The sequence below is a fragment of the Atta colombica genome, unplaced genomic scaffold, assembly GCF_001594045.1.
Source record: "Atta colombica isolate Treedump-2 unplaced genomic scaffold, Acol1.0 scaffold96, whole genome shotgun sequence".
Taxonomy (NCBI): Eukaryota; Metazoa; Arthropoda; class Insecta; order Hymenoptera; family Formicidae; genus Atta; species Atta colombica.
The window spans coordinates 2,059,765-2,072,669 of record NW_017259590.1 but is presented as its reverse complement, the minus strand read 5'-3'; the positions used below and the strand labels follow the sequence as shown (position 1 = coordinate 2,072,669).

General features: G+C 30.8%; 1 protein-coding gene across 1 annotated transcript in view; it reads right to left on the bottom strand.

Moving 5' to 3' along the window:
- The window catches only part of LOC108693720 (nuclear receptor coactivator 2-like), a 63,409-nt gene that overhangs the window by 3,480 nt on the left and 47,024 nt on the right, over positions 1-12,905 (bottom strand). Inside the window, exons 15-20 of the mRNA XM_018202809.1 lie at positions 12,820-12,905; positions 12,600-12,729; positions 11,289-11,574; positions 8,813-9,124; positions 2,080-2,262; positions 646-716 (exon numbers count right to left, since the gene is read on the bottom strand). The exon at positions 12,820-12,905 is cut by the window's right edge and continues 16 nt beyond it. Of these exons, the coding sequence (XP_018058298.1) occupies positions 646-716; positions 2,080-2,262; positions 8,813-9,124; positions 11,289-11,574; positions 12,600-12,729; positions 12,820-12,905 (1,068 nt within the window). The remainder of the gene's footprint in view (positions 1-645; positions 717-2,079; positions 2,263-8,812; positions 9,125-11,288; positions 11,575-12,599; positions 12,730-12,819) is intronic.

Sequence of the window (12,905 nt, the reverse complement as noted above, 5' to 3'; positions counted from 1 at the left end):
ACATTAACTCGTATATTAAACAAAAAATATATATAATAATACTTACTATGTGTAAAAAATATAAGAAATAAAATATAAGAAATAAAAAGTATAAATATAAATAAAAATAATAAGTAAAGACATATTTTTATTTTCCCTTTTTAAACTAAAAATAAAATAGAAATAAATAGTAGTAAAAAGAAAAAGAAGTAGGAATAAAAAAATTCTACAACTATAAAGCCAATCCCTAATTTAAAAGAGTAGAAATTCATCAAATAAATGCTATCTCTCTCAAGTCTTCTTCAACTATAATTTTCAGGACACGTTTCTACTTTAGCATACACAAGAGTTGAATCTCCAACTATACGGCTATTGCGGAAAATTCGAAAGAATTATCGTCACGTGCGAGTACTGTAACGACAATGCCGAGACAATAATCGTCGAACGACGACTTCGCATGCATTTGTAGAGCGATGTAAATTTAAAAAAAGTAAGTAACCCCATACAAGTTTTACGCTCAGTGCGCAAATAGAGAGAGATCATTAAACATATTTCGTGCACAATCAGTTCTGAAGCCAAGCGTATAGAGGGAAGACATAGCATAACAAAATCAAATTTTAAAAAATACGTAAAAGTAATTATATATTGTCGGAATGGGGTTCTTACCCTGGAGGACGAGGGGGCACTTCCGGCGCTCCCCCAGATCTTGGCGGGGCCATCGCTAACCACAGCCTCACCTAGTTAGGACATCGTAACAGTAGGTGTTACCACAATCTTTGTAGAACTAAAGTATTATGCCTCTTCTTACAAGAAGCGGGAGATTACGCATAGCGATCGCGCGTGCTTCAGCCTGTACATCGATATAGATTCATACGAATCTCGATCGACCGAGGACTCGCTTTTGTCTCTCTCGTAAAAGATTTCAGAAATTATACAAATAACTTAACGTTCACTCCAATCAAATCACGACGAGAAATTCACATTCAATATTTTTTTTTTTTTTTATAATGTATTATAATATTATAATGTAAAAAGTAAAATTTTACTCGTAACATTTTCTGCATTCGAAACTACCTTGGAAGAGTTTGGGTTTTCGTTATGTATATTTGAAATTTCTTATGTAGATTTCACGGAGAAACACACGGGGCCTCAGGAGATGCATTGTAAATCAGTGTAATTGTAACAGTAATCGCGTGCGATGACGAATCTAGAAAAATGTGCGTGATCTACGAGGGGAAACTATAATGCTTGTAATACTTTTTCACAGTACTCGCTCATGAAACATCGTATGAAAAATTAATATGTGGGGATCGGAGTTAACATTGGGATTGTATGAATAAAGTCTGAGAAAATTCGAAGGAGGAAAAGCAATGCCTCTCTATATAGAAATGCAGACAAAATTAAACTTATTAAAATCAAATCATCTTCGTACGATCGATTTTGATTCGTGTATGCTGAAAGAATATCACAAAATCTTGCATTTTGAAATTAAATAACTTTGTGTATACCTTACACTTACTTTATCTTCAATAAATTCGTAACGATAGTAATAAAATTATGTCTATAGGTGCGTTCTTAATTACACATGAAACGCATTTATCCTTGTTGTTCACCAAATAATAAAGAAATATAAAACAATACATCATGCGTTTTATGCGTAACTTGGAAACATACCGTATATATAATATATTAATATATTAACTTACATAACCGATCTATCAAAAGCGCGGTGCTAAACCGATAAAATATGCGTTGCGTAAAAGTCTTCATTTGATTCAATTACTCTGCATTCCAGTTCTGGGCAATGCACAATTATCATTGCGTTAAAAAAAGTAGAGAAAAAAATTAATATTATAAGAAAACATAATTTTACTGATAAGGGACCTGTTATAATAAAAAAAAAAGAATCGAATCGTTCCGAACAGTTCCGAATAGTTCCGAATAGTTCCGAACAGTTCCAAACAGTTGCGATAGATCCCTTATCCCAGTTTTGTAAGCATATTTGTAGCTAATCATTTATTGAATAACCATCTCTATGTGATTTCGAAATTCGAAGTTCGGAAAGCAGCAAACGAAGATTCTACAACCCAGTGCACATACCTGCAGAAGGCATTTCGAATGTCAGACCAAGTGCTTCAAGATCGTCCTGAGAAACTTGACCAGAAAGATTATTCTGTAGATTGTTGGGCACTCTCTGTTGCTGCTGCTGCTGTTGTTGTTGCGTTCGCGCGCCAACAATCGCCCTTAATTCTTGCCGCACAAATTCCGAGGTGCTGGCGTTACCTATAACAAGAATAATCTTTATGAAAAAAAACGTTCCTGCAACGTGTGCAGTATTTCCTTTGTATGTCACAATTTTCATTTTCCAATTGGTGCGTTATTCGTGTACCATGTGTGTGCACGTATGGTTTAATTTATTATGTCCGTATAATGCAGAATACTGCATTTGTGACACAACAAACATTGTTCTGCAACAATATTTTGACAAATAAAAATTAAAATACATCTTGACATAAATCCAATTCAATTAAAAATAGCGATAATTCTGTTTGTTCTGCAATAAAACATAAAAAAATGCTTCATACATGTACTTTCTCTCTATTACGTTAATCATCAATACTAAATATTTTGATAATTAATTCCAGTATTTCACAAGATTTTAAAAATATAAAAAGTGAAAATGACGATAATTTAAAAGTATGTGCATCTATTCTTTATCATTTAAAGGATTCAAACAATAAAGAATAATTATGCTCAGCTTGTAAATTATGTCACACATATGATAAAAAATAATCACTAATAAGAAATAATTCTCAAATTCTTCAAAAATTTCTATAGCCAATAAATAGAAAAGAAATAATTTTTGCATCGTTCTATAGTTTTCTTCTATTTATTTTTCTTTTAGACTTAATTCCGTCTTATTCATAGAAAATACTATTTTTAAATCTTCAGAATTTTAAATAGAAAAATAAAGAGTTCAAATATCGTGACATTTTTCATTAATTTCTAGATATCTCTTCTAGATATATGAAAGAGATTCTATTAGTAAGTTTTATTGCAAAATAGTGAAAATAGTGTACTATTTTAAGGAGCAGAATGGTGACCTTTTCACATTCTTTTTAAAGAGTAAAGAGATGTGAAAGTCATCATCCTTCCTCAGGTAGTACACATCGTATGGATTCCTTTTATTCTCAGGTTTAAAATGACATTGAAAAGAAACTTTCCGAAAAAAAACATGTAAAAGACATTAGGCAATTTTAAAAGAAGAGTCTAGAAATTGTTTCTGTATAAAGCTTTAGATTTCGAATAAAGAAATTTCGGATAAAGAATTGACCAATCGCATTGGTCATGTGAAAAAAATGTGATTTGTTAATTCTTTTTCTGTTCAAAATCTCGGATCGATTTCTAGGACATAAGGCTTTACAGAAGTAACCAGAAATGTCCAAATCGTAAGCCATAAAATAAACAGTCTACAGAAGATGCCAAAAATTCCGTATTCCAATCTTACTTAAAACTTTCAAATTTTTTAGATATCTTTATATGATAAATCAAAGATTAAAAAGTTTTATATTCTTTTATATAATTAATGAACTTAAAAAATGTTATTGATCTGAAGAGAAAGTACACGACAAGTCCCAGCTATTTTATCCATTTATTTATTAGCGAAATTTCAATTTTTTATAAAATAAGTGGTGCATACAATGACAGATTGATGGGGTTGATAGAAAAAAAATGCGCAAAATATATAAAAATATTAATCACGAAAGCTCGATGCACTGTACACGAAAGAGGCTTCATTGTTAGTAAATGTTTCCACAGCACGTAGAGATAAGCGGTGTCTGAATTTATCTTTTTACATTGTGAGGTTATATTACATAAATGAATATAAGATGTGTGATCCTCCCTCCCCGAGAGATGAGAGAATGATTAAGATAACATAATAAATCCGATGTCACATTTGCCACTTTCAGTGCTTTGTCGCACTTATGCGAAGCAGAATATTGTTTTTTATAAAATATTTTTTATGAAATATTCCATTTCCTGGAAGTACCTTATTAGTAACATTCTTAAAATTTTAATGCAAGCTTATGCTATGATATTTTTATTTAATCATGATAACTATTTTGTGTACCACGAAAATGTGTACAGTCGAACTATTTTAATCTCGATCTTCCCCCATCTTCACTATCGAGACTAACACATTTCTCTTATAATGTTCTCCCATTATTTCGCATTTACCACTCATACATAAAATGAAAATGGCAAATGAGATTAGGAGACACGAATAGAACGTGGCTGCAACGTCAGTCAATCGAAACTCTGATTGTACAGCAGCAGTAATCTTACCTTTGGGAATCCTAAACTGAAAACAATAACATCGTTGTTTTACCGATAATGACACATCGATACATTCTCCATCTTTACGCATTATTATATCAATATCGCACGCACATATATACATAAATTTTGATAGAACGATATCATATAGAATTAAATGTTTAAATAAATTCCAAGAACTCGACGTTGTTTCTTCTATTAGTTTATAAGTTTTAATTTTGTAAGTACAGTTTGTAGAAGTTTTATATTAAGTAAATGTTGTTTCGATTTAACAGCTTGAAGCGTTATTTGGGATCAAAAAATGATAAAAAAAGATCCTAAGTTTAAAATTTTTTCTCGTTCTCAACATAAATTCATGTTACAGGCACGTATTGGTGCTATAATTTTGAAGAATTGCCAAATAATAAAATTAATATCTATAAATGTAAATAATATGCAATACCGTTCTATGAAAATTATTGCATTTAATCGGTAAAACAGACGATTTTAGGATCTCCTTAAATTAGCTTTGGTTATTAGAGCAACTTAATTTTCGCTACGCTGAACAAGTCCATTTTCATTCTACGCATATTGTAATATAAGAACAGAAGGGAAAGTTAAGAATAGAGAATTTGCTTGATCTCAATGAGTTGAAATTAACGAATTCGGTTAGACGTACTAGTGTGCACTGGTGCATATAAAAATCGTTGCATACTAATCTAATCTAAATGTAAAAGTGTAATGCAAATATCGAAAGATTAAATAGTTCACCAATAATTTACCAAAGCATAATGAAATGTACTAGAGATTTTGCGGTTTAATATACATATAATCACACATCTTTATGTCGATTTGTGACGGTTTTAATTTGCACTAATGCGCATTGCCAACCAAATTCGCTGTAGGGAATTCGATTATACATTTCTTAATTTCTATCGCGATATATAATTATAATATGGTATAATATAGTACAATTCTGTTGACATCTTTGATAGTATCAACACAAAGATGTCTGCAGTTATGCACAAATAAAGTTAATTAAATGCTACGGTACACAAAAAAACGTAAGACAGAAAGACATAAGTAAGCGAATCGGTCAATCAAAGTAGAGACATAAAGTAACAATGTAAGCAGTATCAAATCCAAAAGGTTAATTAGCTTACTGCTCACGTCTTATTGCTTATATTTTTTTGTGTACCATAGTTTTGATGTAGTAACGATATTCACGTTGAGTTACTCTCCTAATAATCATAATAAGCTAACCCAACGTTTTAATGCCGTTAATCGCAATGATTTTATTCAATCAAGGAATTAAAAAGGAATAACATGAATAATAAAATTTTGTTTCTCAAAATTTTCTGTTTTTTTGAATTACAAAGTAAACAATAAATTCTTCTGTAAGCAATACTTATAAAACTCAAAATGTCATATATATAAAATTTTGACACAAAATGACAAGATGGACCAAATGGCATCGTTATCGTTACATGATTTACAATTAGATATAATATCGTAATCATAACACATATTCGTAAATGGTGCAGGTAATGATACCAAATTACGTATTTTGTGAACTATGATACAGATGCTTGGATTTTACATAGTGTGCAGTAATATATATGTGGTACAAGTATAAATAAATCTCTTTTAGGGGACGTATGAATTTTTCTTAAATTAAATAAACTATTTTCTACGTTAAAACTATCTAACTTGAAATCACGCGAGTACAAGTTGCAAACAAGAGACAAGGTAAAGCAAGAGAAAAAAATGCAAGTAAAGTGATCTCATAAACACAGAAAGTTAGACAGTTAAAATCTTCTATATTATTATGGAATCACTATTTGTCAGGGATGGGAAGTATCACAAATGTAAGTGATTTGGGACAGTGTAAGTAACTTAGGACAGCATGTATTTTTGTTAAATTTAAACAAGGAATCCATCCATGAGTCATTAATGAAAGTTTAAATTTTAAATTTTCTTTAGAGACTCATGGATAGAGATATTAGGTATAGGGAAAAGTTCGTGGCGTTTTTTAATGCCATCTAACGGGAAACGCCACGAACTTTTTCCCATACCTAATATTACTATTATTTACAAAAATACATGCTGTCCTAAGTTACCTATACTATCCCAAATTACTTACATTTACATTAACTCGTTATTTGTAACGAAGTTACAATTAGAGTTACTTTTTTTAGTAACTGTAACTTAACTTCGTTACTTTTTTTTCCATCTGTAACTATAACTTAATTTAATTACATCTTTTAAGTAACTAGTAATTTAATAATTACTTTTATAGTTACTTTATATATTTCAAACTTATTTGTCAATTTAGTGTGCGATAATATTCACTTGGTACTACAAATGCTTTGAAACATTTGATTAATTCCAATCAGAAGAAAAAAATTTAACTAAAGCGCTCAATAAACTTTTGTATCTGTTTGGTTTATATTTTTAGATCTAATGGAATACGCCAATCAAATGCAAGAGCGCTCAGTGAACGTTGTACTAAATGCACCTGATCACTGAATGGTTGTTTTTCTTCAAAGTCTTTTTCTTTAATTATCTTAAACTGTGTTACTCAGACGACCCTATGTATCATTCTTGTTTAAGAGAAAAACGATATCCGGAGACAGTCAGATAACATTTTTTAACGCAGCTAATCGATGTTATTCGTTTTGCTGAAAATTTTGAAAAAAAAACTTAAAAGTAACTTAAAAATAACTGAAAGTTCAGTAACTGTAACTATAACGAATTACTTTTCAGAGTCAATAACTTGTAACAATAATTAATTTATATATATAATACTTTTTGAGAGAAAAAAACTGTAATTAATTGCTTTTACAAAGTAACTTTTCCATCCCTGCAATTTGTCAATATGGACGATTCATTTCGATTTCCATCGGTCGCATATTCTTTCGACTTTTTATAACATAATTTATAACATAATTTCAAAATCAGAAGTTTGTTTTAATTTTTTGTAGTTTAAGACATGTACACGTATTCTGGAAAGAAAAAATGAAACATTGCATAAAGTTCCAAAAAATTTCTATAATAATTACAAAAACGTTAACTTACAACTTACAAGGAAATACAACCAAGTGAATCTCTCCGATTTAAATGAGCTATTAGTATGTTATTCTATGAACAAAAATAGAAGACGCGTACTTTTTTATACGTGCTAAGTCACACATTAAGTGATCCTTTTTTTTTGAAAAAAAAAATTGATTTTTTTTTTTCAGATTGAATATCGTCGAAGAAAAAAATTTGTAAAAATATTCCTATTTTTGTCCATAGAACAACATACTAAAAGTTCATTTAAATCAGAGGGATTCACTTGGTTGTGTTCCCTTGTTAGTTCTTCTAATATTATGAAGATCTAAGATTAAAAATAAGAACTGAATTTAATGTAACTGTAAATTATTGATACAATATACTAAGAATCAATTTAATACAACAAAGAATTTTCTACATTCAAAATGTGCAATTACAGCCTTCTTAATCTTATGAATCCAATGAAATCGTGTTCATATATCACAGTGTACATCGATATAAATAATTTGTCTGCGAGATAGCGACATAAATGATAAATTATTATCAGCTTACTTACATTCAGCATTATAATAATAAAAAAGTTACACTTAATGAAATTACAATTACGTTTAAAAAAAGCGTCATGCAACATTTAACATATGTTCTTACACTTGTAAAAATGATTCCCGCAAACAAGAAATAAAGTATGATTTTGACAATAATATCTAACAAATGTACACTATGAAAAGACTTTAGATTTAGAAAAACTATTTAATATTATTTAAAAAAATATTAAATAATATTAAATTACGTAACTTACACAATCTATTATACATTCTACAATACATAATATTGTAATACTACATGATATTCTACAGATATAAAAATTATATAATTACATTTGTAAAATTAAATTTAAATTTAGTTTTTCCAACCTTAGAAATCTGATATAAAAAGCAGAATCAATCAATTACTAACATTAACCTTTGACGATAGAATTTCAAGTATTCCTTTTTCTTATCTCAAACAATATACGAAGTAGATTAACTAGTTTTTTCACTATATTGTAAAGCATATTAAAAAGTATTTTTGAAGCAAAAGTATTATCAAATAATGAAAAGATGGACTAATATTCGATATACATACATAATCGTAAATATCTCGATGAATGAACTATTAAAAAAAAATGAAAAAGGAAAAGATAGAGAAAGAGAGATTTACATGTTTCCACACACCCAATACATGCTTTGCATCCACTAAAACTGCTGCTGGCAAGGATAATTATGATGGTAATGATGATTCAGATTATAATTACATTTGCGGGAGAATGATCGACGACACTTATCTTTTAATGAGAAACGTGGTAGAGATACGAGCGAATTTGATGGAGGTGACTCTCGTGGTTGTGAATATTGCATATTGCGATTGAAGAAAAAAAATGATGAATAGTCACATGACATTAAATAGTCTAATGTCTGCTCACCGATTTGGTGATTGACGTTATTAGCGGAAGGCAGTGACCTGGCATCTTGCGCTTCCCCGCCAGACGGATAGAGCGGTACTGACGACCGATCGTAACAGAACTGATTGTTCTGCATATCTGCCGTGTTGATAGTGTTGGCGTTGGTGTGTTGGTATAACATAGAGGTATGTTGTTGACTCGTAAAGTGTTGTGTATTGGTGGCGTTGTGTTGATTATGGGTAGGTGTTGCCGGGCAAGCAGAGTGTGAATGACTAGGTGAAAGAAGAGGTTCCTTACTCACTCCTCCGTAGTGTCTCGGCGACGCGATTCCACCTGCAACATCCAATCGTGTATAGTTGTGCTGTCCTTGGTTAGCCTTGCCGGACATTTAAACGCTTCTATTTCGCTTTCATGTACCATGCCAGCGTTCATCGTCATATAGCCACGTATATAATATCAAAATCGAAATCTATATATATTAAATAAACTAACACATTAAATCCCAGGAGACCTCTTTGCACTTTTCATCTTATATAAATCTTGTACAACTTGGGTTTAAAATTTTTAGGCCATAATGGATACTTGGAGGTAAAAAAAGTTGCTCTTTCCAAAAATCTAGTCGGCATAGAGTAAGATATATATCTTTTTCCAAATCATCCCATTGTCGATTATATTTTCAAAAAAAAAAGCTCTTTTCTTATCCCTATATTCTAATTACGATTTAAAAATTTTAGGATCCAAGATTACCAGGATTTACAATAGAAAAGTGCGTATAAATCACCTGATATCTAACGGATTAAAAAAACCGGCTGAATAATGCACCCGGAAAGCGCATTTCGATTCCGCTAGCTGAAAGTCAAAAGCAGATACAGTTGTACGCAAAATAAAGAAAACTATTGTATATCTGAAATTGTTAGTAAGTAGATCTCTCGACAAAGTTACTTTTATATTCGCAAAGAATTGCCAGTAAATATTATGCAATATTATACTACAGTCGAAAGTTTTGCAATATATAGATATTGTCTAATGTTGGATGATGAAGAATTTAAAATCATTACATATATATTTTTTTAAGTTAACTGCCATATATAATGAAATATGTATAATCTCATTCAATTTGTTAGAATATTTTAAATCTCCTAATTATGCTAAACTCATGTTAAAAAAAGAAATCTGTTAAATCTAAACTCCGCAAGTGAAGAAACAGAATTAATAAGATTTTTTGCTTGAAAGATAGATCAGAAAATATATATAGAGCTATTATAGAGCTAAGAAAGCGTTTCAATCTCTAATATAACACATCGCTCCAATCATAAATTAGAAGATTAAATCACAAACTATGCAAAATCTACTACATTACTCGGAGTTACGCTTTCTTTATATAGAGAATTCGTATGACACAATATTACGGAAATCTATTCACAGAACAACATCGAGAGATACAGGCATAAAAAATACTAATAAAGTCTATGCACATACCCGACTAATCTACGCACGGCTTTCACAGTTTAGTAGAGATTAAACAAGAGTTTCTTTTAACATACTGTATATACTTACCGACTTCGGGATAAAATCTTTCGTATATTTCAATCACAGCTTTTATCGCGCGTATAATTGTATATTAAATCGCATATTGTCTTTTATAAAAATCAGCTGAACGAGCCTCTGTAAAAACTAGCACTTATTCAAGAATTTCTTTGCTACTACTATCCGCGAACGAAACGAAATAATTAACATGTTTATATATAAACGCATTATAAAATAGATACAACCGCCTATTTAAGACACGCAGTAAATCTAATTTTCCTCTTATTAATAAATGACAAAAAATATAATCGCGATTTATGACTTAAACATTAAATAACATTACATTGATCAGAATACTCTGTAGAAAAGTCGATTTACAGATATTAAAAATTATACTTGAAATATAGTCAAATAAAAAATATGATAAAAAATAGCTACAAAAATCTTTTTGTCATGCAATTCTTTTTTAAAAACTATCAAATTTTCAATGTATGTAAATCAACTAAAACAAATTCAGTTAAATACGCGTTGGTATGGTAAAACGACTTTCCGAAGATGCTTATATTTCTAATCTTACAACTAAATATATAATATTCGTCATATTATATTTTCGGACATCGCATAATATGAAATCTGATATTTGTTATTATTTCATTGCAACTAAACAATGAAATAAGAAATAATAGTAGTATAATAGTAAGTAATTTTCTATTTAATTACCAAAATACACATTTTTAATTCTTTATATATTTCTAATTAATATTTATTATCCCCAAACATCTTTCATTGTTGTAAATTCAAAACAATGTTTCCTATACGATCGCAAAACTTTTTCTTTTCTCTTTTTCTTCAAAACCAATTCTAATTATTTTAATTGTAATAATCCTAATTATCTTTTAACCTTAAAGTAGGGGATTATATAATGATCACTCGAATTCGACAATCGATTAGTACGAAAAACAATACATACCTGGCAACTGAGTCGTAGCAGAAGGAGTAGATGTAGTCCGTTGAATTCGATATTGAGCCGATGAATTTGGTGCAGTATTGGGACCTGGCGGGAACTGGCTGGCTGTAGGCGACGTCGGTGGAGGAAATGCTTCGGCAGGAAACGGAGATTGCCGGGCGGAGGCTGCCGTTCCTGGCGAAGGCATCGATCGTTGTTGTTGCTGCTGTAGTTGTTGCGTCGTGACCTGCTGTTGCGGCCTCACCGGATTCACCTGGTTGAATAATCTCGGTGTGTTGCCGTAATTGCCCTAACGCATATATCGTGCAAACGTATAAAAATATTCACAGAAATAAAGATACGTTAAATATAAAAAATGAAAAGCAGAAAATAAAGAAAAGAACAATATGCATATCGTATTATAAAATGCAAATAGAAATTCAACGTATTGAATGTATGATTCAAGTTCATTTTTAAGCATTGCATTAACTTGCAAATTTATTCACAAACATTTATTAAGCTTTTTTCCACATTTTTATTTTTCAAATAAGATAATTAAAGTTTAATTAATTCTAACTAAAGCTCATATTGAACTATCAATTCTACAGTACTATTGATCCATAATGACTAATTACAATGAGATTTCATTGTTATTTTCATTGGTCCACTATGTGTCTGCAATCATAGTCTCTATAATATAACTTAATGAAACTAAAAACATGTATGAATATTTTTGTTTTATTGAGTTGATAAAAAAAGAAGATACTAAAGAGACTTCACTTTTATAAATAAAAGTGGACCAATTTTGCGTTTCGAGCTTAGTTTCGATTCTCGATACCTCACAGCGCTTGTGTACTTTTGTAGTGCGCATAGTGAATGCGCCGTAATTAGATTAGATACTATAAAAAGAAAAAAGCTAGAAAAAAAGAATTTTCTTTCTGAAAGAAACATTTTTATCTCTGATTTCTGAAGAAATCACGAATCTGGATGTTTAATGTATATATAATGTTTAAAGACAAATAGAAGAACAATTACAATGCCATTTTATTGTAGTGCAAAACAGGATATAAGAACATAAAGAGCATCAGAAAAGAAATGAAGTTCCAAAGTTTCAGCCTCCAAAGGTTCCAAAATGGAAACTCAGTAACTATGCAGACAAAGTTGCCTTCACAGAAAGGTTAAGTTACGTTCATAATATTTTCCTACGGCGCATTCATTCGTCAAGAATCGAAAACGCAAAATCGACTCATATTTTGAAGACTAGCTGAGAGTGGACTGACTGAGTGAAGTTTCCTTAGTCTTCCTTCCTAACGGTAATAATGCTTTTATACTCACTTGTGCCACCCGTGGTGATAATGGCGGATGAGAGAATGACACCGGCAGTATACCGGCCGGAGAATGTGGCGAAAGCCTCGCCGCGGCGGACACTTGTTGACCACTGTTGAAATTACTATTTACAATGTGGCTGTAATAAAAAGAAAACCACGTGATGAGATTTTTAAGAAAGCTATCTTAAGCGGAATAAACAGTCCGGGATGCTTAACAGAATACTTACTGCTGCGGTATCGTCGATGGATGGGAATACGAGTGAGCGAGTCGGTGACCAGAAGCCATCTGGACGGATGCCCCATAGCCTGGAGA